This window comes from Gymnoscopelus microlampas (assembly GCF_963454915.1).
Source record: "Gymnoscopelus microlampas genome assembly, chromosome: 18".
In the NCBI taxonomy this organism is placed as follows: Eukaryota; Metazoa; Chordata; class Actinopteri; order Myctophiformes; family Myctophidae; genus Gymnoscopelus; species Gymnoscopelus microlampas.
In genome coordinates this window covers 49,066,837-49,092,891 of record NC_139955.1, presented here as the reverse complement: position 1 = coordinate 49,092,891, position 26,055 = coordinate 49,066,837, and the positions used below count along the sequence as shown (strand labels likewise).

General features: G+C 41.6%; 1 protein-coding gene across 2 annotated transcripts in view; it reads right to left on the bottom strand.

Annotated features, from left to right (window-relative positions):
- The window catches only part of tmco6 (transmembrane and coiled-coil domains 6), a 31,580-nt gene extending 10,840 nt beyond the window's left edge, over positions 1–20,740 (bottom strand). For both annotated transcript variants that reach the window (XM_084042077.1, XM_084042076.1), the window contains exons 1-10: positions 20,201–20,740; positions 18,120–18,226; positions 16,184–16,299; positions 14,846–15,029; positions 13,610–13,714; positions 11,675–11,766; positions 10,702–10,818; positions 8,215–8,323; positions 7,061–7,292; positions 610–704 (exon numbers count right to left, since the gene is read on the bottom strand). In XM_084042077.1, the coding sequence (XP_083898203.1) occupies positions 610–704; positions 7,061–7,292; positions 8,215–8,323; positions 10,702–10,818; positions 11,675–11,766; positions 13,610–13,714; positions 14,846–15,029; positions 16,184–16,299; positions 18,120–18,226; positions 20,201–20,288 (1,245 nt within the window). In that variant the 5' untranslated portion in view covers positions 20,289–20,740. The remainder of the gene's footprint in view (positions 1–609; positions 705–7,060; positions 7,293–8,214; positions 8,324–10,701; positions 10,819–11,674; positions 11,767–13,609; positions 13,715–14,845; positions 15,030–16,183; positions 16,300–18,119; positions 18,227–20,200) is intronic.
- Between the last annotated feature and the right edge of the window lie 5,315 nt (positions 20,741–26,055).

The following is a 26,055-nucleotide window of genomic DNA, read 5'->3' as shown; positions in this document are numbered from 1 at the left end:
GTCTTTTTTATGTCCAATGTATTTGTATTTAAGTTCATAAAGTTAACATAAGTACCGTATGACTAAATGCATTTGAAATTAATAAAAAAAAATACTTTTCAGGATTCCAATTCAAAAATAGCAAAAATAGCCGATCTACGAGCTTGTAGATCGGCTATTTTTGCTATTTTTGCGTGACAACAGCCACCAGGAGCGTGGAACAGCATTTCCCCCCGCTCCACTGCGCTCACATGCTCTGGTGTGTACTAATAATAATAATAATAATAATAATTAATTGCATTTTTATGGCACTTTTCTAAGTACTCAAACTTCCTCAAAGCGCTTTACAATGGTTCATTCATTCATACATTAGGAGGTGAAGCGGAGAACAGTCAATGCCAGCGTCCTCACTTTTCCCACATTCACACACCAATGGTCTGACCCACTCATTGGAGCCAATGTAGGGTTCAGTGTCTTGCCCAAGGGAACACTTCCACATGTGGACAGGAGGGGCCGGGATTCAAACCGGCGACCCACGGATCATTGGACGACCAGCTGTACCTCCTGAGCCACAGCCGCCCCACAGCCAGTCACCATAGTGTTGATTAGTGTGTAGTAGTGTGTACTCACCATAGTGTTGATGCCTTCAGAGAACGGAAGCATCCGGATCAGAACAGGAAGCAGGTGGAGAGACACCAGAGCTCTGCACAATGTACTGGAGTCAGCTGATAGAGAGACACATGGAAACTAGTTACCTAAACAACTTAGTTACCTGAACCACTGAAGTCAGCTGATAAGAGGGACACATGGAAACTAGTTACCTAAACAACTTAGTTACCTGAACCACTGGAGTCAACTGATAAGAGGGACACATGGAAACTAGTTACCTAAACAACTTAGTTACCTAGACCACAATGTACTGGAGTCAGCTGATAGAGAGCCACATGGAAACTAGTTACCTAAACAAATGAGTTACCTAACCCACTGGAGTCAACTGAGAGACACACAAAGACTAGTTACCTAAACAAGTTAGTTATGTAAACCATAGACGGCAATCCTGTGTTGGCGCCTCTGGTTGATCCTCGCTGTCACCCATGGGAGACAGCGAGCACCCACTGGTAATGTGCCGGTCGGACGGTTAAAATGCTTTGTAGCACAAAGTCATAAATGGACCCCCTGACCTAAACGACTAAGGTTACAGGACCCATAAAGTCTTGACCAATGAGCTGTCAGCATGTGATAAATTATGTGTTATTGGATCGCTGCATCATAGACTCGTCTCAAATACAAGTATTTTAGGCAGTATCAGTATATGGGAGGCATTTCTGAAGCTGCTATCAGTATCTGATAGGCCTGTGACAATTATTACACTATCAGATAATCGTCTCATTTGAGATTATTTGAGATAATAGCAATGATTTAGCAAAATCGTTTCCATGTTGAAAAATGTTCCTACATTTTCAAATATTTACAAAAAGCAGAAATATTAAGCTTGTAGATCAGCTATTTCTGCTATAGAAAAATAGTATTAAACAAAGTCTAAAGAATAAAATTATTAAAAATGTCAGTAATTTCTTTGAATATTAAAGTTATTTGTGATTGTAATTTGCTCTGAGTATATCTGCCCAGAGCAATTTGATTACGAAGCCTAAAAGGCAAACTGAATTTTCTTTCACATTATGTTCCCAATGTTCAATGTCAAAAACACAATTAAATCATTCATTTTTATGACAACTAATCATCAACATACATGTTGAAATCGTTGTCAACTTAAGGAACAATAAAATAAGATCCAGTAACATCAGTGTAACAGTCAGAGCAGACATCATGTATGTAACATCAGTGTAACAGTCAGAGCAGACATCATGTATGTAACATCAGTGTAACAGTCAGAGCAGACATCATGTATGTAACATCAGTGTAACAGTCAGAGCAGACATCATGTATGTAACATCAGTGTAACAGTCAGAGCAGACATCATGTATGTAACATCAGTGTAACAGTCAGAGCAGACATCATGTATGTAACATCAGTGTAACAGTCAGAGCAGAGACATCATGAATGTGAACTAAAGTGAACTGAAGCTCAGAATAGAGTTCAAACCACAGTGTCACTGATACCACTGACCCGCAGGCCGCTATGTGACCTTTAATGACCAACCTGTCTGTGAACCCTCTACACCATGTCTGTAATGCATCTAATAATATTATTATTATTAGATGCATTAATTAACCGCAGCCACTTACTATATCATTAATCAATTAGATTAATCATTAATTAACAATCACAGTGGCTGCGGTTACACAGACAGTTTTATTCCACTTATATTCGGAATGAATGAATGAATGAATGAATGAATTCATTCATTCATTCATTCATTCAGAATAGAAATGCTCATGTAAACACCTCAATTGGAATAGAATATTCCATTCCGGTCTGAATGAATTTTCATTGGGGTTAGGAGGGGTGGTATATACCGTTTGAATCGGTATATACCAATCGGAATTGACCATATAAACACTTTATTCCGAACGCTCCTCTCTGTTTGGAATACATGCATTCCTTTGCACATGTCCGTGTTTAGTAGTGCTGTCAGAATTGTCCAAAAATTACCTATCAAATCTCTAATTCGGCCACGGTTGGTGTTGAGAAGCGCTCGCTCCTGCGGAATAAAATGAATGATTCTCTTCTATAGCGTCATTTAATAAGCCTGTACTGGTTAAGGCCAGACTTGTCCAGGAGAACGGACGCTCCGAGGATCTGAGCCTGTGATGGAGGAACAATCTTTACCCGTCCTTGACATAAAACAGGAACTTATAATTAAAAGAATCTATTCAGTCAGATGAAACGTTTTTTGTTTAAATAAAATGAAGGTAACCTACATGAGAAATGTGACAAGTAGTATAGGTTAGCCTAAGTTTGACCGTGTCTGGTACCAATACAAAAAAAAGAAACTGGTCTGAACTTGTAGATCTGCTACTTTCGCATTAAAACGGCGATAACAAAGGAAGGCAGGCTCACACCGCATAGAGCGCTGCCTGGCAGGAGTCGGTGCGTTGCTTCCCGGCCTGTCTACGACCGACAGACCTCCACCACGGAGGCACAAGGGGGCTTATTGCCTCCTCCCCATGCCCACCAGGGGAAGCTCTGCTCCGGGTAGTGGAGCCGGGCGGCCCCTGGTCCATGCCCGGGCGTAGTGGGGAACCACTTTGTGCATGTCAAAAGTTATATCAGAATGAATAGTTTGGGTCATGTAAACCAGGAATACTTTTTATTCAGGTCTCATGTAAACAGGTGAGTGGAACAGATTATGAATCTCTATTCTGAATGAGTTCATTGTAAATGGTAAAATGGTAAATGGTGCATTTATATAGCGCTTGTATCCATAGCGCTTTACATTGATTGTGCCATTAACCCATTCACACACACATTCACACACCGATGGAGGAGGAAACCATGCAAGGCACCAACCTGCTCATCAGGAGCCATTAGGGGTTCAGTGTCTTGCTCAAGGACACTTTCACACTAACTCTAGGGGAGCGATCCAACTGGGAACCTTGCTGTTTTCCAGTTCACTCTACCCGGCCACTCTACCCCTGAGCCACTGCCGCCCACTAATGATTGTGAATGAATACATGATGTCCATGTAACCGCAGCCAGTGTGAACCTTCTACACCATGTCTGCAATGCAGCCCACAATTACCCTCTAACACTGAAGGGCCTCATGTCTGCAGGGCGTCAGTCAGTGTCACGGCCCACAAGAATTCAACATGGCCAGAGTAATCCCTCTAGATAAAAAAGGACGCAAATTAGAACTTGGCAACTATAGACGGATTTCCGCGCGACGTCATCACAGAGCAGAATGCGCAATCTGCGCATGCCCGGGTGAAAGGCGCGTTCGAAAATACAGCCCTGAGCGGCAGTGAGCGCACTGGCCAATACAAACTAATAGGCGAGTGTGCTCCGGTGCGTAATTTCCAAACGCACCCATAGGCTTCCCCCTCCTCTGCGCGGTCATATTCCTCTCATGTTTACTAACAGGAAACCCGTCTATACCGCCCTGTTTCCATCCTTTGTTCCATCCATAGACAGTAAAAAGTATGGACAGCGACACGCCCATAGACTCTACAGACCGTAAATGAAGCCTATGTTTCAGCTATTTCAAATCCACCATCTTTCTACATCGCGTCATATCCTATGCACTCGGAAATTCATTCTATTGGTTGGGATCAGAGCGGGGGTGGGGAATGAATGCTATTGGTTGTGTAGCTTGTCAATCAAATCATCACAATGTAGCCACGCCCCTCCTAAAGCATACCCTACTTTATCATCAATTCTAAAATAAATGGGTCCATAATTTACCAAAACACATATCATGATGATTGAATGGTAACAGACCTGTCAGGTTGTTCAGTTAGTTAACACATTGATTGCCAAGATCGCATTTTTGGGGGAAAATTCCACAAGGGGTGACTTAAAGGACAACTTCACCGATTTTCAACCTATCCTCATATAATAGGTCCTCACTAATGCTCATGATAAAATAGTACCATTTTTTTCTACTCGGCCTGTGTCTCGTAGGAGGGCTGTGGACAGTCCAGAAACGTGTCTACCAGTGACATCATCGTTAGGCAGGATTTTTCTTTCCAACAAGATTTCACATTTTTTCTATTTCGATTTTTAGCGGCGCTGGCGCCGCTCTATACATAGTATAGAGCGGTCCTGCTCTATACCTGGCTTTTCCGTCAACGTTCTGATTGGTCAGGTCTGTCAACGTTCTGATTGGTCAGGCCCGCCAAGGTTCTGATTGGTCAGGTCCGTCAACGTTCTGATTGGTCAGGCCCGTCGAGGTTCTGATTGGTCAGGTCCGTCAACGTTCTGATTGGTCAGGCCCGTCGAGGTTCTGATTGGTCAGGTCCGTCAACGTTCTGATTGGTCAGGCGCCGCTACCTTCACACAGGTGTGATTTTTTATTAACACGAGAACAATGGCTTCTATTATGTGTTCCTACAGAACAATAAGGTTCATAACAAATTCCAATCTGGCTTCAGGAAAGGTCATAGCACAGAAACAGCACTTGTAAAAGTAATTAATGATCTTAGGGTGTCCGCTGACAACAAAAGTATATCTGTTCTCCTACTCCTTGACTTAACCGCTGCTTTTGACACAATTGATCACAAAATTCTACTACAACGCATGGAGTACTGGATTGGTTTGTCAGGCACAGCCTTGTCTTGGTTTTACTCTTACCTAACAGGCAGAAGCTATTTTGTCAGCCTAGCTAATTTTGACTCAGACAAACATGACATCTGTTCTGGTATTCCACAGGGCTCAATTCTGGGTCCCTTATTGTTCTCCCTGTATATACTACCACTGGGAGAACTCATCGCCGATCACGGAGTGAACTTCCATTTCTATGCTGATGATACCCAGCTGTATCTTTCGGTAGCTCCAGACGACCCCTGCGCTCTAGACCCATTGTTGACCTGTCTGTCCAGTATAAAATGCTGGATGAGTGAGAACTTTCTTAAGCTAAATGAGGATAAAACAGAAATTCTCATAATTGGCTCCAGTGAGCAGAGAGAATTAATAATAAGTAGACTTGGTAACCTGGCTGTAGAAAGTAACACCACAGTAAAGAACCTGGGGGTTATTATCGACTCTGAATTGAATTTTAATGCACACATTAATCATGTCACCAAGATTGCTTTCTTTCATCTTAGAAATATTGCGCGAATTAGAGACTATCTGTCGTTAGACGACGCAAAAACGCTGATCCACGCTTTTGTTTTCTCTCGGCTTGATTACTGCAATGCACTCTACTCTGGCCTGCCTAAGAAAACGACTGACAGATTACAACTTGTTCAAAATGCGGCAGCCAGAATTTTAACTAAAACTAGAATGAGAGAACATATCACTCCAGTACTAGCTTCACTACACTGGCTCCCGGTTGTTTTTAGGATTGATTTTAAAATTCTTTTAATAGTTTATAAAGCTCTAAATGGTCTGGCACCTTCCTACCTCTATGACTGCCTAGAGAGACATGATCCAAACCGGACCCTCAGGTCTTCAAGTGCTGACCTACTCGAGGTGCCTAAAATGACATATAAAAAATACGGTGAAGCAGCATTCTGCTTTTACGGACCAACAGTGTGGAATAAACTCCCATTACACCTAAAACAGGCAGCCTCTGTCGATAGCTTTAAAGCACAGCTCAAGACCTATTTCTTCACTCTTGCTTTTAGCTGACTCTTTGGTTGATTTTTAAGTCCTCACTGTATTGCCTATTTTAATGTTTTATGCTTTTGCTTTTATTTTATTTTATTTTTTGTCTGCTTTATTGTTAAATTGGTTGTAACTGTAACTGTATTCTTGCTCTGTAAAGCACTTTGCGCTGCATTTCATGTCATGAAAGGTGCTATACAAATAAAGTTTATTATTATTATTATTATTATTATTATTGCATTGCAACTTTCCAGGAATACAAAGCCTGTAGTTTCTATTAGCTTGGATTCCCCATCGATGATGTCACTGGTAGACGGGTTTCTGAACTGTCCACAGCTCTCATCTGAGACACAGACAGAGTAGAAAAAAATAGTACCATTTATCACGAGCATTAGTGAGGACCAATTATATGAAGATAGGTTGAAAATGGGTGAAGTCGTCCTTTAACACAGCTTTGGAATGATCGATCGTCACTCAGAGAAGTAGAATGTGGATGTGACGTCGTTCCAAAAAAACAGGAAGCCATCCGCTTCCTGTTTGGGATTTTCAGAAAAACTGCTGTAACTCAGTTTCTTTTTTTTTGCATTGAAAACCACTAGTTTTCAGCGGGCCGAAGCCCCAAAATGGCGGATCACGGTTTGGAACTTTGTCGTTCCTATGGATACAGAGATCCCTCCGCTAACCCACAGGGACTATTTTGTTTGTGTTTTTGGGACACAATGTCGCTTCCACGGCGTTTCAAATATTAGGATTGAGGTAATTATACGCTGGCAAGGGGATATAAAACTATGTTTAATATCTTGGCAATCAATGTGTTAACTTACCCACACCACACTAGACTAGTTAGGTAACACACCTGTCAGGTTGTTTAGGACCCAGATGCTCTCTCTGGCCAGGGCGGGCTGGCTGTGAAGGAAGGCCTGAGCAAACGCACACAGAGCGGCCAGGAGACGCACCGCCTCACACAGGTGCATTCTGGGAGACTCCCCAGGGGTCGTCCCGGGGGTCCCGGGGGTCAGGGTCTCCACAGGACTCCGGGGGCCACAGCACAGCAGGTTCCCCAGGCAACGCAGCAGGGGCCACACCAACTGTCACATGACATGGAGAAGAGCCAATGGCAGGGCTGGGTCACAATTAGGACCTTTGACCCGGCGATTTATTGTCACTCAAATAATTGCGATTAACGACTTTAACCCTTTCAATCCGGGAACGCATCCGTGTCATTTTAGATGTCTTTGGCTATTCAAAAATAGCAGATCTACAAGCTCATGGCGTGGCACCGAGTGCCGCGCTATGAGCTTGTAGATCTGCTATTTTTGAAAAATGTTGACATTTTTTGCAAATCTTTGCTTCTGGGGGGTCCCTGGAACAACATATTTTGAGATGGGGGTCCGCGGCCACATACATATCATTTTGGGGGTCCTTGACATGGAAATATTTGAGAACCACTGATTATAGAAACATACGTTTTTCAAAAAAACGTCAGGATTTAGAAGACTTGAAGATTTGAGTTACAAATGTTTGCTTTAAAAAAATTATATATTCAAAGATTTGGACACATTTTCATGATTTTTCAAAAGAATTGCAGATCTACAAGCTCACCATTTCAGGCCGCGACCCCCTAAAATAATCATATTTGAACTGTGACCCCCCATTTTTTTTTACTCCGTTCCACAGATAAATATTGTGAAAATAGCAGATCTACAAGCTCACAACGCCTCGTGTTGCAATGCGTTTTTTCTATTTCTATTTTCAACTTTCTTATATTATTTGACAATTTGGCCAATATCTTATAGTATAGTGTGTTGATTACTTTTGTTGCAGTCTTTTCTTTCTTGAGGTATTAAAAAGGTCTTAAAAGTCCTTAAATTGTCACTGCATGGTCGTCATAACTACTAGGTCACGTGAACTTTTTTTTTGGTCAGATTACGGCAGAAAATGCATAGATTGGGAACTATTTTATTAAACAACAACACAGAGAAACAGAGAAAAGACAAGTCATTCCCTTACCAGCTCCAAGCCTTCCTCTTTGTTCCCTGCAGCCACAGCACCGCCTAGTGACACCAGCAGAGAACTGCACTGTGACAGAGCTCCCAGAGACAGCAGAATGGAGTTATCACTGCAGGACAACAAGACGATCACAGAGCAGATTAAATGGTTAACATGATTGTGATGCTTTAGTTCATTTGAGCTGCTTTTACTGTGTGGTTTAAATACGCAGGTTTCTATGCTGTTTCCAATAACCCTCGTTAAAGAAAGATACTTTTTTCCATGGATTAGTCACCCCATGGAGACTTGAATGTGGGGGGGGGAGAGTCAGAGAGTGTTAGTCTCGTGTTGCCAGACTGTTGCCTCCCACAATTTTCAAATGTTTGCGGTCATACAGTCTGGGACTCTGAAGCTCTGATCATGATTAGAATATAAACCGGATGTGAAGCCTCCTCCCCACTTCCGTTTGTTCTTTACAGTCGCGCAAATTTATCCTAATATAAATACAAATCATCTAAGTATACATAGCTTGCTGCTTAGCAGAAATGGAAATTAAAAAGTAAAATGTAAAGATATTTTAAAAGATATTTTCGTGAACGGAAGTGCCAGCTTCCTCTCTCGGATTTTGGGAGTTGTAGTTCCAGACTCTATATAGCATTCAGGAGTTGTAGTTCCAGACTCTATACATACGACTGCATAGCATTCAGAGATTGTGGAATAGTTGTCTGGCTACACGAGACTAGAGAGTGTCAGAGCACAGAAGTCAAGGCACAGACGGCTGTGTTGTTGACGGACAACGGATGCACGCTTATGAGAAACAACACAAATAAAACCTGGAGAAACAGTTGTGTGCATTAGAGCAAGATGAGGATAAATGAAACATTCAGTCTAAATGTACAGTTTTATAATTCACTACTGCTACTACTACTACCACTGTTGTATTTCAAACTTTACATTTCTCTAAATATTATAAACTTTCAGGACAGCCTAAGTACAAATATCATAATGAAAAGGCTCCGTTAGGCTACAGTGAAGTCTGACTGAATGACTGAAACGTTATTTTTTTACTCTGTGTTTTGTTGTAGGAGATTCTCTGGCACATGTATGTATCTGTTATGAAAGAGACATGGTATCATGAGTGAAACGGCTATAGTCCTTTTGGGAAACCATAAAGCGACGTAGGCCTACAGCCTGTACATCTAAATGAGTTGCCATATTTACATGTCCTTACAAATTCCTCACATTACAAATCCTTATAATCTATATATTTCTGGGATGCATAGGAAAACGCTGTTTGCGTTCAGAACGTGTGAGCATTGATCTACAAGTGGGCGTGCCTTAGATCAGGAAGCGGGCTGCGCTTTACCCAATCAAATGTAGTGTCCGGGATTTACATCTGTGCGCTCGCTTCCCACTGGAAACAAACCCAAACTCATTTAACAACAGCGTCCTCTGAGCCGACAAAACCACAGACAGTTAGTAACATTTTAACTTGTTCTTTCATCATAGAAACAAGTGGTCTTATAACCATAACCATCCATGTTCTCTGGGAGAAGTGGTGTTAGTGTTCTGTGGAGAAATATTGTTAGTGGGAATGAAAACATAGTCGCACCACCGGAAGAGGAGTGCTGAGGGCAGAGACCAAACGCCGGTTTCCAGTCAGCATCCTACTATAATTCTAGTAACCTCTGTCTGTAGTGGTGAGTGAGTGAGTGAGTGACTGAGTAGGTGAAGCTACCCGGTTCTCCTCAGTGGCTGGAGCAATTGCTCTGATTTTGCACACAGCCATTGACCATTACCATCTGAACTTAACTGTGAAGCCCGCTTTTCAATTTCATCAAATCTCAGCTTCTTATTAGCGCTTTTGTTTCAAACAGTGTCGCCATGGTTACGGGGCTGCCCAGCAATGGGACGAACTGCCTCCCGGGTTGCCAGATCATGTGCGCATATCCCCCCACGGATGCGCTGCGCCGACCGGGTATGGTCTAGTCTATTTAATCGCTCCACCCAGAGTCAAATGCAAAGGGAAAAAAACTACAGAGGACGCTGTTTTTCCCTTTTCTTTGACGATGGGTTCCCAGATTGATGTTCATGCAACGTTGGTTGGTTGGTGGAGAATGAGAACAGTAACACTGATGAGGTTTGTGAAACCCAGTGTTGATGACTAGATATATTAGTCAGATCTACAAGCTCATGGCGCGGCACCGAGTGCCACGCCATGAGCTTGTAGATCTGCTATTTTTGAATAATAATGGTCTAGGTAGCACTACTATCCCAGGATAAGCATCTCTGCTTTACTTCCTGTATCTGTGCAACAAAGCTTTTGAAAGGAAGGGAAGCCTGGTATAAGACATCAAGGTAAAAGGTCCATAACAACATCTACAGGCTTAGTTACCTTTTACCTGAATCCATGTGAATGAGCATAAAGTGTAGGTAAAGTCAAATGTAGATAAAGTCTAGTGTAAATAAAGTTAAGTGTAAATAAAGTTAAGTGTAAATAAAGGTCACCTGCAGGTCAGGTAATGCAGACACCAGGCACACTCGATGGCGGGGGCGTGGCCAAACTGGGGGTCGAGGGTCAGAACGGAGAGCAGCTGTTTTGGCAAACCAGAGGTCAGGACCGACCTGCACACACACACACACACACACACACACACACACACAGTATAATATTATTTTATTCTTTAAGGGATATTTCACTTTCAAATAAACTAAACATCAAACAAAATTATACAAAAAGAATGAAAAGGTAATGGAAAAAACACGCCCCCTCGCATATTATTAGACCCTGACCAAAGCCAGATGCACCACGGTGGATTCCAACCCACAACCTCCGTGGTGGTGGGCAGGCACTTAACCACTGTGCCACCTGAGCACCTCACAGTAACAGTATCCTACATCTGTGTTTTAACACCTTCACTTAATGTGACCCGCAGGTTAATATCAGAATAGTGATATATTATTGATTTCATTTGTTATGATTCTAAACATGACCCGCTTTAATTACTTCAGTCTATATTAGTAGCTTAATGACTAGTATTAACATTCTATTATCTTTTTTATGTCCAATGTATTCGTATTTAAGTTCATAAAGGTAACATAAGTATAACTAAATGCATTTGAAATTAAATAAAAATGTTACTTTTCAGGATTCTAATTCAAAAATAATTTTTGCTACTTTTGTGTGACATAGAATGGCGAAGAGGTTTCTGCCTGACAGTATATGTAACGTGTTCCTCTGGAGTGAGTGAGGAAATATAATGGCCCTCTGCATCATCAGAGTTGCATCACCCCTTAACGTTTCAGTACAGTGGTATAGAGGGCGAGGCATCATCCCATATGAGACTATAATGAGTATTAGTGAGGACCAGTTATATGAAGATACGATTAAAGTGTGTGAAATGAAGTGTTGAAGTGTTACTGTGTTTACTAAAATAATTATTTTGGGGGGTCCCCCAGTTGAAATATGTTTACTACTCACGGTATTATAGTCTCTGCTGCGTCTTTGGTCTGGAGGAGCTGAGACAATGTGAATCCAACCGCCTCCACCACCGCTAGGTTATGTCTGTGTGTCTGAAAACACAACAATTATAATAATTAATACTACTGTTGCTCTATGAAGCTTTGAGTGGATTTAGGGACTAAATACATTTATGATCTTGTGTGATATTATAGACCACCCAGATCTGCTGGCTTTGTGGTATTTCCCATGGACATGCAAATGAGCAGACCATAATATTAACCCATTCAAACCGGGAACATATATCTGTGTAACCACTTTAACCATTATTTTATACTTTGGCTATTCAAAAATAGCAGATCTACAAGCTCATATCACGGCACTGCGCTATGAGCTTGTAGATCTGCTATCTTTTAAAGCGAACATTTGTAACTCAAATCTTTGCTTCTGGGGGGTCCCTGGAACAACATATTTTGAGATGGGGGTCCGTGGCCAAATAAATATACATTTTGGGTGGTCCTTGACATGAAAACCTTTGAGAATCACTGATTATAACAACATAAGATGCTATAATCTAATCAGGTTCATCTGGGAAAGGATCTGCTTTCTGTTCCTAAACATGTAGTTTTTATGCTCCACATATCTGAACAAACTCACAGAAAACAGTCACGCTGGGCAAGACCTGGGATGTTGGTTGTCTAGGAAGTTGACAACCGGAAATGGTTGAATTTGGCAGAAGTACCGCCCAAGGAAATGACGTTGATGCTTTACAAATCTGTTAACATTCTCTGTGAATGAAACAAGTGTTGTGATTGGTCAAAAAATATCGTTTCCGGGGGAAACGCGAACGACGTAAATCCTGTCCACTCAGGACTTCTGAGACACTGGCTGCTTTAGGTCGTGACCAGGCTCTTCTCTTCACAGATGAGTGAGGCTGGGACCGAGGTTAGAAAACTGTAGGTTCTGCTGCCTTTCTTATTTATTTTAACACATTCACTGCCGGGAATGAATGAAGTGAAAGAGTTAACATGAATCCAACACTGATGTCTGTCAAACTAGTCTATGAATCTATCTATGACATGTATGACAACGTTTGATGATCTGCAACACAATGTTATACAACATGTAGTGGGGGCTGGGGGGTCCCTGCTTCATCTTTCTCAGCTAAGGGGTCCTTGGCCTGAAAAACCTTGAAGACCCCTGGACTCTAAACCAGTGGTTCTCAAACCGTTTCATGCCAAGGATCCCTACATTTATATATGCGGACCCCCATCTGAAAATGTTTTGTGCCAGGGACCCCCAGAAGAGAATATTTGTGTTAAAAAATGCAAAATTCTAACAAAACTCAAGGTTTTTCAAAAATATTCAAACATAGCAGATGTACAAGTTCACAGCGCAGTACGAACTGACGCGCTGCGAGCTTGTAGATCTGCTATTTTTGAATAGCCAACGTATAAAATATGGATAAAGTGGTGAAAATGTATTGACACATTTTGCTGGGGACCCCCTCAATGACCCCTGGGGGTCCCCGGACCCCACTTTGAGAACCAATGGTCTAAACAACATGCTATCTAAATAACATTATAATGTTATAATGCAGCTGACCTGGAAACAGTTTAAAGGAATACTTCACAGAAAAAAGGACTTATTTTCTATCAATTTTCTATCAATCATGAAGTCTTGAGTTCATGGAGATGTTTAAGTTATTGTCTCATTCCTGAGACAATAATTTGATGACCGTGTGTATTTCCGGTAGGAGACACAAAGAGTCTCCTTTCTGTCTCCTACCGGATACATTAGCCGGTAGGAGACGGTCATCAAATCATTGTCTCAGGAATGCGGTAAAAACTAAAAATCATGAATTCAAGGCTTCATGGGGTGAGGAATTGATAGAAAATAAATAAGTCATTTTTTGGGTGAACTACTCCTTTAACATGTGTGAACAGTAGAACTGACCTGGAAGCAGTTGTCCAGAGCAGGGATCAGACCCTGAGCCAACACTTTGTGTCTGACCACCTCACTGTCTGGAGCCAGGTTACCTAGAGTGTAGAGACACAACTCCTACACACACACACACACACACACACACACACACACACACACACACACACACACACACACACACACACACACACACACACACACACACACACACACACACACACACACACACACACACATTACAAGGTGCTGTAAAAATGTACAGTCAGCAATCATGGCCAAATACCAGGGGTTAAAATACCCCCACACCCTTCAGGGGTACAAATATGTAATGTGTATCTGCATGAAGAAAGTGTTGTAGAAAGTGTTGTCTAAGTGACTGAGAGATTTATATGTTTACTGTTTAATTCTCAGAGGGATAAGTTAGTAGTTTAGTAATATGTAGAGCCGTAACCATGTGGACCGTGCATGAGTCAGTGACGACTTCCGCTTTTAGTTCTGGTGTTGTTGTGTGACATTCATATGCGAGCAGCTGAGCCGACTGACCAACGGTGTGTATAATTATGAGCATGTTTTACACAACGTTCATTATTTATTCCTGAAATGTGTGCTTGGATGAGTGAGTGAGTTGTGTGTGTATGTGAGGACGACAATAAATCCTAAAAAGCACTTGTTTGAGTTGTGTCATCTAAGTCGGTTGCTTGACAACTCTGTGTGAGGGAGATCTATCAGTACATGTTGGTGTGATTGGTAGAATAAACGTACAGGTATGGAGGAGTGGCTGGTATTTAATGACTCTGGTCATAAAGCTTCCTCTAAGCTACAGTCAAAGGTACAGCCATTTCAAGAATGGAAACTGATCTGTTTCCTTCATTGACAACAACATCATCTGGTGTGTTAGCAGAGAGATGTGCAAAGGATTCAGGATTATCAGTACAGAGATGAGACATGGAAGGTTTGACACAGGAATGTTTGTACACACACACACACACACACACACACACACACACACACACACGTGCACGCGCACACACACACACAGTGACTGTTACTGTCAGGAACCAGTACACGACTCCTACAATGTAGAACGATTCTATGATCTATGATAATAGAAAAACATGTTCAGACAGACAGACAGACAGACTTCAAATTTATAGTAGGATAATAATAATACTAACAGTGAAGGTAGGGCTCTGTCCAGACAGGAAGGTGATCAGGTATTATAATAATAATAATAATAATAATACTAACAGTGAAGGTAGGGCTCTGTCCAGACAGGAAGGTGATCAGGTAGGGTGTAGCAGGCAGACAGCAGGGGGCGACGTTGGGATGGTGGCTCTGGGACAGTTGATGGAGACATCGACACGCATGAAGACGACACTGAGCCATGTGACCTGTTAGATACCCTACAAGGAGATGTATGCTGTTCTCCTGTCTGTCACTCACACACACACACACACACACACACACACACACACACACACACACACACACACACACACACACACACACGTTAGATACCCTACTAGATACTGTATAGCTTGTTCAGAAAGCTGCGGCTCGTCTGGTGTTCAACCGCCCCAAGTTCTCCCACTAGTGATGAGCGGGTCGGGTTTTTTCATGACCCGCCCCGCCCCGCGACGGAACCCAACCCGCGACGGAACCCAACCCGCCCCGCGAACCCATATATAAATCTACGGCTCAACCCGCCCCGCGACCCGCTTTTTTTTTTTATTCTGTAAAAGCATGGTTAGAAAATAATCCCCAAGTGTATTCAAACTGTTTTATTGTTATTATTCTTATTCTTATTAGGAATAAAGACAAAACAAGAGCATGTGATCTTTTTTTTTTTTTTTTGCGTGTGAGAGCGGCTGACCCGCTGACCCACAGCCCGCATAATTGCCTCCGCGGGTTACGGGTCGACCCCCTCATCACAACTCCCACACAACTATCCTTCTCTGTTCTCTACACTGGCTCCCCGTAGCGGCTCACATCCAGTTTAAAACCCTGGTGCTAGCCTATAGGGCAGTGAAAGGAACAGCTCCTCCCCGGTACATACTAGACGGAGATGGCGATTGACGTACGTCGCGGGTGAGGAACTGGTACGTTGTTTACGTCAGTGCATTCAGTGCATTCATAGTTTGAGACGTTTCTTATGCGTGATTAAAGGGCCAAGAGGCTATTCATCCTCCAGAGGGAAGCAGTGAACGTACGTCAGGTACGTCAGGTTGAGCTCAGAGCTCAACCTGATTTAGTAGATGCTTTTATCCAAAGAGACTTACAATAAGTGCATTCAACATAGGTAGGGAACTAAACTACTAATCACCAGAAGTCTGAAGTGCATTCTCCTCTAAAACAAGCAACTAAGAGTATACCTAGTGCTAAGGTAAAAGTGCAATATATCAGTTACCTACTTTCTTAAACAGATGAGACACATAGGAAAATCAAATGAGAGAGATAAAACAAACAAGTGTATCGACTAAACAAGATCCAATAAAAACAATAAAACAAGAGTTTGTACAACTAGTTAACAACACGCAGACAAGGCGAAGAGGAAGTTGTAATGTGAATGTATTTTAATAACCTTACTTAATGAAGGTCAGCTGTGCAGCAGGGTTGTGTAGAGCTCTGCTCAGAGCTTTCAGGTGAACCTCTGTCTCATGGATGAGGCTGCTCTGCTCAAGTTTATGGAACAGATCCACCACCTGGAAGGTCAAAGGTCACAATGTCACCTAACATTAACCCTTCATCTAGACTTAGTCCACACATACACTACACAGGTATTAAGACCTAACATTAACCCTTCATCTAGACTTAGTCCACACATACACTACACAGGTATTAAGACCTAACATTAACCCTTCATCTAGACTTAGTCCACACATACACTACACAGGTATTAAGACTTAACATTAACCCTTCATCTAGACTTAGTCCACACATACACTACACAGGTATTAAGACTTAACATTAACCCTTCATATACGGTACACAGGTACTAAGACCTAACATTAACCCTTCATCTAGACTTAGTCCACACATACACTACACAGGTATTAAGACCTAACATTAAGAGATCTACACAGGCTTGTAGATCTGCTATTATTGAAAAATCAACATTTTGTACAAATCTTTGAATACAGTATATATATTTGGAAACAACATGTTTAACTCAAATCTTTGCTTCTGCAGGTCCATGCAACACAATCGTTTACAAATGTTTGCTTTAAATATATATATATTCAAAGATTTGCGCACATTTTCATGATTTTTCTCTTGTATATCTATACATATCATCTATATGAGCTTGTATATCTGCTATTTTTGAATAGCCAAAGAAATCTAAAATGACACAGATACATTCCTGGTCTAAATGGGTTAAAACATATCTGCGTCTACACGGCCACGTTTAAAAATAAATCTCTCTGTCCACATGAAGCCTGTTAAGACGGTAAAAACACAGCGGTCATCACCAGACTGTCTATTGACATCCGGTCAACAACTGCAGTCACGCGATGACACGAAAATATACAGTAGCGCCCGCTCTGTGCTCTCTGTATTATGTCTTATTTTATATCCCTGAACCAATTGTTTGACATCATTTAAATATAGTGTTTTATTCATAAGCTAAAGCTTGTCCATCTTATCTGGCTCTCATTGAATTCAACGCATGTGTCATAATAGTGCGGCACTGCGGTGCTTGTAGATCTGCTGTTTTTGAATAGCCAAATAAATCTAAAATGAGAGAGATGTGCTCCTAGACTGAATGGGTTGAAATAAGCAGCGACTGGATTCAAGACGGACAATCAGATGGCAGATGAGTTTGTAAAGGGTTTTTTATGTATTATTATTGTCATATTGTAGCCTTATATATATACTGTATGTCATGAAACCAGCAGTTGCCAATGTGAAACGAATAGGCCTAAATATTGAGCAAATATATTGAGCTCATTTCTCGCCTAAAATGTAATCAGGCGCTATTTGTGGTTAGAGGTGAAACCCTGTATGGATCGTTTACAGACAGACTGACATTGTAGGACGGAGTTTTAAAAAAATATAGTTTTGCGTGTGGCTGGACCAACCCAATAACACATATAAATAGCTACATTTTAACCCATTAAGACGCATCTGTGTACTTTTTTGATTTAAGCTAAAAAAGTATCATTTTACACTTTAGCTATTCAAAAATAGCAGACCTACAAGCTCATAACGTGCCACTCAGCTTGTAGATCTGCAATTATTTTTGAGAAATTGTGACTTTTTTTTACTCAAATCTTCGCTTCTGGGGGTCCCCAGGAACAAAATATTTTGAGATAAGGGGTCCGCGGCCAAATACGTATCATTTTTGGGTGGTCCCTGACATGGAAAAGTTTGAGCACCACTGATATAGCAACACCACTCACCACTGTGTTGTTTGCCCCAAGTACACACACACACACACACACACACACACACACACACACACACACACACACACACACACACACACACACACACACACACACACACACACACACACACACACCTGGTCAGGTGAATCAGAATCCATGGTTTCTTCATCATCTTCATCATCCTCATGCAGCAGCCGTCTCTTGCTGACCAGCTGTCTGTCTCTCCGAGCCTGTCTCACTGCTGAAGACAACACAGTGATGATGTTACTATGACATCATAACACAGCTGTCTGTCTCTCCGAGCCTGTCTCACTGCTATAGGACAACACAGTGATGATGTTACTATGACATCATAACACAGCTGTCTGTCTCTCCGAGCCTGTCTCACTGCTATAGGACAACACAGTGATGTTACTATGACATCATAACACAGCTGTCTGTCTCTCCGAGCCTGTCTCACTGCTGAAGACAACACAGTGATGATGTTACTATGACATCATGACACAGCTGTCTGTCTCTCTGAGCCTGTCTCACTGCTATAGGACAACACAGTGATGATGTTACTATGACATCATAACACAGCTGTCTGTCTCTACGAGCCTGTCTCACTGCTATAGGACAACACAGTGATGATGTTACTATGACATCATAACACAGCTGTCTGTCTCTCCGAGCCTGTCTCACTGCTGAAGACAACACAGTGATGTTACTATGACATCATAACACAGCTGTCTGTCTCTACGAGCCTGTCTCACTGCTATAGGACAACACAGTGATGATGTTACTATGACATCATAACACAGCTGTCTGTCTCTACGAGCCTGTCTCACTGCTGAAGACAACACAGTGATGATGTTACTATGACATCATGACACAGCTGTCTGTCTCTACGAGCCTGTCTCACTGCTATAGGACAACACAGTGATGATGTTACTATGACATCATAACACAGCTGTCTGTCTCTACGAGCCTGTCTCACTGCTATAGGACAACACAGTGATGATGTTACTATGACATCATGACACAGCTGTCTGTCTCTCTGAGCCTGTCTCACTGCTATAGGACAACACAGTGATGATGTTACTATGACATCATGACACAGCTGTCTGTCTCTACGAGCCTGTCTCACTGCTATAGGACAACACAGTGATGTTACTATGACATCATAACACAGCTGTCTGTCTCTCCGAGCCTGTCTCACTGCTGAAGACAACACAGTGATGATGTTACTATGACATCATGACACAGCTGTCTGTCTCTCTGAGCCTGTCTCACTGCTATAGGACAACACAGTGATGATGTTACTATGACATCATAACACAGCTGTCTGTCTCTACGAGCCTGTCTCACTGCTATAGGACAACACAGTGATGATGTTACTATGACATCATAACACAGCTGTCTGTCTCTCCGAGCCTGTCTCACTGCTGAAGACAACACAGTGATGTTACTATGACATCATAACACAGCTGTCTGTCTCTACGAGCCTGTCTCACTGCTATAGGACAACACAGTGATGATGTTACTATGACATCATAACACAGCTGTCTGTCTCTACGAGCCTGTCTCACTGCTGAAGACAACACAGTGATGATGTTACTATGACATCATGACACAGCTGTCTGTCTCTACGAGCCTGTCTCACTGCTATAGGACAACACAGTGATGATGTTACTATGACATCATAACACAGCTGTCTGTCTCTACGAGCCTGTCTCACTGCTATAGGACAACACAGTGATGATGTTACTATGACATCATGACACAGCTGTCTGTCTCTCTGAGCCTGTCTCACTGCTATAGGACAACACAGTGATGATGTTACTATGACATCATGACACAGCTGTCTGTCTCTACGAGCCTGTCTCACTGCTATAGGACAACACAGTGATGATGTTACTATGACATCATAACACAGCTGTCTGTCTCTCTGAGCCTGTCACACTTCTGAAGACAACACAGTGATGATGTCACTGTGTTGTATATATAATATACAATATATATATATACACGCACGCACGCACGCACGCACGCTCACTCACTCACTCACACACACACAATATATGAAGACTGAATAAACCAACCTTTCTCATGTTCTCCCCTCTTTAACTTGTATTAAAAAAAAAAAAAAAAAAATATATATATATATATATATATATATATATATATATATACACACACACACACACATAATATAAAGACTGAATAAACCAACCTTTCTCATGTTCTCTCCTCTTTATCTTGTATTCTTCAAGACTGCCTTTATCTGCAGCTTTATGACCAACTGACTTTAATCTCCACATGCTGATAAATAAACACTTTATGTACAATAACAACTAAGATATGTTCTGTTACTGTTGTTTACATGGAGCTGCTGCTAACTCTCACCCATAGATACAAGATGATAAATAAACACTTTGTGTGCCATAAAAACAACTAGAAGATGATATGTTATGTTACTGTTGTTTAATGTTTACATGGAGCTGCTGCTAACTCTGCTAGCATGCTAACCCTAACCCATAGATAGTGAGGCTAAGCTAGGTGGTGTGTTTATGATGCTAGTAGCATGCTAACAAGCTAACCAACCCATACACTGTAGGCTAGGTCGTTTGTTTATCATGTGCTAACCATGCTAACCATGCTAACCTTTAAGCAGCCAGTATTCTGCGATATAAATATAAAAGTATCTCCTCCTGTCTGTAGCATAGAGTGTAAGAGAGGCTATTGTTTACATCATGGAGCTGATGCTAACCATGCTAGCATGCTATCTGAGCAACAGCGTAACCTCGCGTCACCAGTCTTTCCTAGGCAACAGCACACAACCCGCGTTGCCAGGTTTTGCGAGAGAAATAAAGCAACCCGGTCTATGAAAACCTGCCCCAAAAAGAAGCAACTGCAGCTTGCAGTTCAGTTCCCCTTACATAATACACAGACTATTTCAAAGTAGCAGAACTACAAGCTCATGACGCGTTGTGAGCTTGTAGATCTGCTATTCAAAAAAACATCTTTATTATTGTTTTTTTTGTTTATATTTGGAATATTTTGAATACTTTTGAAACATTTCAAGAACACATTATGTTTTAGTTGTATGAGGAGGTTCCTGGAAAAACATATGTTCAGATGGGGGTCTGTGGACACATTCATATTCATTTGGGGTTTTCCTTGACATGAACTGTTTGAGCTTTAAACTGTTTTGAACTACTGGTTAAACATTATTAGTGTATCAGCCCTAATTAGGGCTGATACACTAATAATGTTTATGCGCAACTATACACTTTAGATCTAGATTTAGATCTGATGGAAACAATGGAAATAAGCCATAGGCTTTATGTGTTTAAAATCCTCTTAACAGACCTTGTATTGAACTATACTTTAATGTGCTTTTTTTTTGCAAACTGCTAATAAAGTATTCAATCAATCAAAACACATCTTATCTCACCCAGAAACCTTTTCACACAATAGATGTCATTTCCTGTATTCTGGTTGCATTTTGACAGGGAGTTTGATTTCCAAAACATTAGGAGAAATTCAGGATACATTTCAATTCAGGGGCCAAGAAGGAGACACTAAACATTCTGTGTCTCCTGCTAAAATCAGGAGTGTTGGCAGGTATGCTTATAAAAAATAGACATGGCAACACTGAGCAGCACAACGACGTGGATCTTCTTGCGTTACTTTCGATGGATGACAGAATGACTGCCATACACTAGTGCGCCTCCTAGCGGATGGATGTTTATGCACGCATAGGAGCAAACAAACAGTAGCTTGCCCCCCCCCCCCCCCCCCCCAAGCCCCCCACCCCTCCCCGATTTTTTCTTCTCTTGTACATTTCTTTTCACTCTTCATAACAGTAACCTGTAAGCTGATTGTATGACGTTCTGTATAGTAGTGTGTATACTTGTTGTACGAACGCTTGTTGTATTGTTTTATTGGATCTTGTTTAGTCGATACAATTATTTGTTTTAGCTCGTGCTCATTTGATTTAGCTATTTTGTCTCATCTGTTTATGAAAGTATGTAGCTGATATATTGCACTGTTACCTTAGCACTAGGTATACTCTTGGTTGCTTGTTTTTGCAGAAAATGCACTTCAGACTTCTGGTGATTAGTAGTTTCGTTCCCTACCTATGTTGAATGCACTTATTGTAAGTCGCTTTGGATAAAAGCGTCTGCTCAATGACTGTAATGTAATGTATATCTGTCTGGCTCTTATATGTATAGTAGTGTGTATATCTGTATGTCTCTTATATGTATAGTAGTGTGTATATCTGTCTGTCTCTTATACAGTACGTGAAATGTGTCCTCTGCACTTTAACAACTAACAGCCCCAAATCACTCTAAGATTGCCACATTGTTGACCTGACCTGGAATCGTACCCAGGACATCCAGGACCTTTGGTTCACCAGGCAGGCCCACTAACCACTCAGCTATGGCACTCTGATTAACTTCATGTCAGAAAATGAAAGGAAGCAAAAGTCTGACTATACTGAGTCAGAGTCAAGCTTTACAAAATGTAAGTTGTGTAAAAAAAGTCTGACTATACTAAGTTGTTATTTGTTTGTTTAAGTCAGGCTATACTCTACTCAGAGTCATAAGTTTACAAAATGTACTAAAGTACAATGAACGTCTGTGCGGTTTGTCTCCATCACTGAAAATCACGTACATGTAAACAGATATAAAACTGCTGTCCTGTGCAGTTGGGGTGAAAAAACACAACCATTCCACTCCTAATAATACCTATTTGATTTGACATCCTGACTTGCTGCTGTGGCTGAGCCTTGAACCTGTTACCTGCGGCTCACTAGTCAGCTGTTTCCTTGAAATCTGTGGTTCTAAAACATTTTGTTGTCAACCCCCCAAATTGACATGTATTTGGGCAGTGGACCCCAATGTGAAAAGTAACACATTTATTTAAGTTATTTGTCTTGTTTGTTGTTCAAGTCAAAGCACCAGGAAGGCTGTATTTCTTGGCCAACAGTTAGCTCAATGGGTTGAGATGCAGTATTCATGATCCAGAGGCCATGAGTTCAAATCCCACTGGTGTCTTTACTGTGATGCTTTCCTTTGCAGACTGGCTTCCAGAAGATCAAGTGAAAACCACCAGGAAGGCTGTATTTGTCATCCAACTGCTTAGCTCAATGGGTTGAGATGCAGTAGAGCGTCTGTCCAATAACATGACTTGACTTGACTTGACTGGGTTCGATTCCCACTCGAGTCAAGTGTCCCCGCTAACTTGGGGCAACGGATAAGTTGACTGATATCCGTAGAATAACTTGTAGGAGTGTCCTGGTTCAAATCCAGTCACCACCTTAGTAACTGAGACCGAATCTGGCCAATTCGGTCTCAGTTACTGAGATAGATAGATAGAGGGTGTGTAGAGTAGTGAGTAGAGTAGGGGTAGAGTAAAGAGGGAATATGGTCGGGAGTAGGGGGAGGAGTAGGAATAGGTTCCAGAGTAGGGGGAGGAGTAGGAATAGGTTCCAGGGGAGGGGGAGGAGTAGGGCCTATTCCTACTCCTCCCCCTACTCTGGCCCCTATTCCTACTCCTCCCCCTACTCTGGGCCCTACTCCTACTCCTCCCCCTACTCTGGAACCTATTCCTACTCCTCCTCCTACTCCGGGCCCTACTCCTCCCCCTACTCCTATTCCTACTCCTCCCCCTACTCCCCGACTATATTCCCTCTTTACTCTACCCCTACTCTACTCACTAATCTACTCCGCCTACTCTACACACCCTCTATCTATCTATCTCAGTAACTGAGACCGAATTGGCCAGATTCGGTTTCAGTTACTAAGGTGGTGACTGGATTTGAACCAGGACACTCCAAGTTATTCTACGGATATCAGTCAATTTATCCGCTGCCCCAATTTACCCGGAACTTGACGTTAGTGGGAATCGAACCCAGGACCGCTCGGTTTTGAACCAGCACACTCCTACAAGTTATTCTACGGATATCAGTCAATTTATCCGTTGCCCCAAGTTACCGGGGACACTTGACTCGAGTGGGAATCGAACCCACTCAAGTCAAGTCATGTTATTGGACAGACGCTCTACCAGTTGAGCTATGCTGTTGGCTGAGAGTTACAGGTTTCCTGGTGGTTTTAACTTGTTTTTCTAGAAGTTAGTCTGCAAAGGGAAGCATCACTAAGGATACCAGTCAATGTATCCGTTGCCCCAAGTTACCGGGGACACTTGACTCGAGTGGGAATCGAACCCAGTCAAGTCAAGTCAAGTCATGTTATTGGACAGACGCTCTACTGCATCTCAACCCATTGAGCTAAGCAGTTGGATGACAAATACAGCCTTCCTGGTGGTTTTCACTTGATCTTCTGGAAGCCAGTCTGCAAAGGAAAGCATCACAGTAAAGACACCAGTGGGATTTGAACTCATGGCCTCTGGATCATGAATACTGCATCTCAACCCATTGAGCTAACTGTTGGCCAAGAAATACAGCCTTCCTGGTGCTTTGACTTGAACAACAAACAAGACAAATAACTTAAATAAATGTGTTAATTTTCACATTGGGGTCCACTGCCCAAATACATGTCAATTTGGGGGGTTGACAACAAAATGTTTTAGAACCACAGATTTCAAGGAAACAGCTGACTAGTGAGCCGCAGGTAACAGGTTCAAGGCTCAGCCACAGCAGCAAGTCAGGATGTCAAATCAAATAGGTATTATTAGGAGTGGAATGGTTGTGTTTTTTCACCCCAACTGCACAGGACAGCAGTTTTATATCTGTTTACATGTACGTGATTTTCAGTGATGGAGACAAACCGCACAGACGTTCACTGTACTTTAGTACATTTTGTAAACTTATGACTCTGAGTAGAGTATAGCCTGACTTAAACAAACAAATAACAACTTAGTATAGTCAGACTTTTTTTACACAACTTACATTTTGTAAAGCTTGACTCTGACTCAGTATAGTCAGACTTTTGCTTCCTTTCATTTTCTGACATGAAGTTAATCAGAGTGCCATAGCTGAGTGGTTAGTGGGCCTGCCTGGTGAACCAAAGGTCCTGGATGTCCTGGGTACGATTCCAGGTCAGGTCAACAATGTGGCAATCTTAGAGTGATTTGAGGCTGTTAGTTGTTAAAGTGCAGAGGACACATTTCACGTACTGTATGTACAGTAGTGTGTATATGTGCCTGTCTCTTATATGTATAGTAGTGTGTATCTGTATGTCTCTTATATGTATAGTAGTGTGTATCTGTATGTCTCTTATATGTATAGTAGTGCGTACCGTATATCTGTCTGTCTCTTATATGTATAGTAGTGTGTATCTGTATGTCTCTTATATGTATAGTAGTGTGTGTATCTGTATGTCTCTTATATGTATAGTAGTGCGTACCGTATATCTGTCTGTCTCTTATATGTATAGTAGTGTGTATATCTGTCTGTCTCTTATATGTATAGTAGTGTGTATCTGTCTGTCTCTTATATGTATAGTAGTGCGTACCGTATATCTGTCTGTCTCTTATATGTATAGTAGTGCGTACCGTATATCTGTCTGTCTCTTATATGTATAGTAGTGTGTATCTGTATGTCTCTTATATGTATAGTAGTGTGTGTATCTGTATGTCTCTTATATGTATAGTAGTGCGTACCGTATATCTGTCTGTCTCTTATATGTATAGTAGTGTGTATATCTGTCTGTCTCTTATATGTATAGTAGTGTGTGTATCTGTATGTCTCTTATATGTATAGTAGTGTGTATATGTGTCTGTCTCTTATATGTATAGTAGTGTGTGTATCTGTCTGTCTCTTATATGTATAGTAGTGTGTATATCTGTCTGTCTCTTATATGTATAGTAGTGTGTATATGTGTCTGTCTCTTATATGTATAGTAGTGCGTACCGTATATCTGTCTGTCTCTTATATGTCATCATGATTTGTGTGCATGGGGATCTCATCTTAAACAAGCTTAGTGCGTAATGAGTCTTCCAGTTTAGTAGATCTTGTATTGTGGGTTAGGGTTAGGGTTTAGGTAAGGTTAGGTTAGGTAGTTTAGTAGACCTTGTATTGTGAATTTGTACTTCCATGTACTGTTGTTCTCATGTCTTACT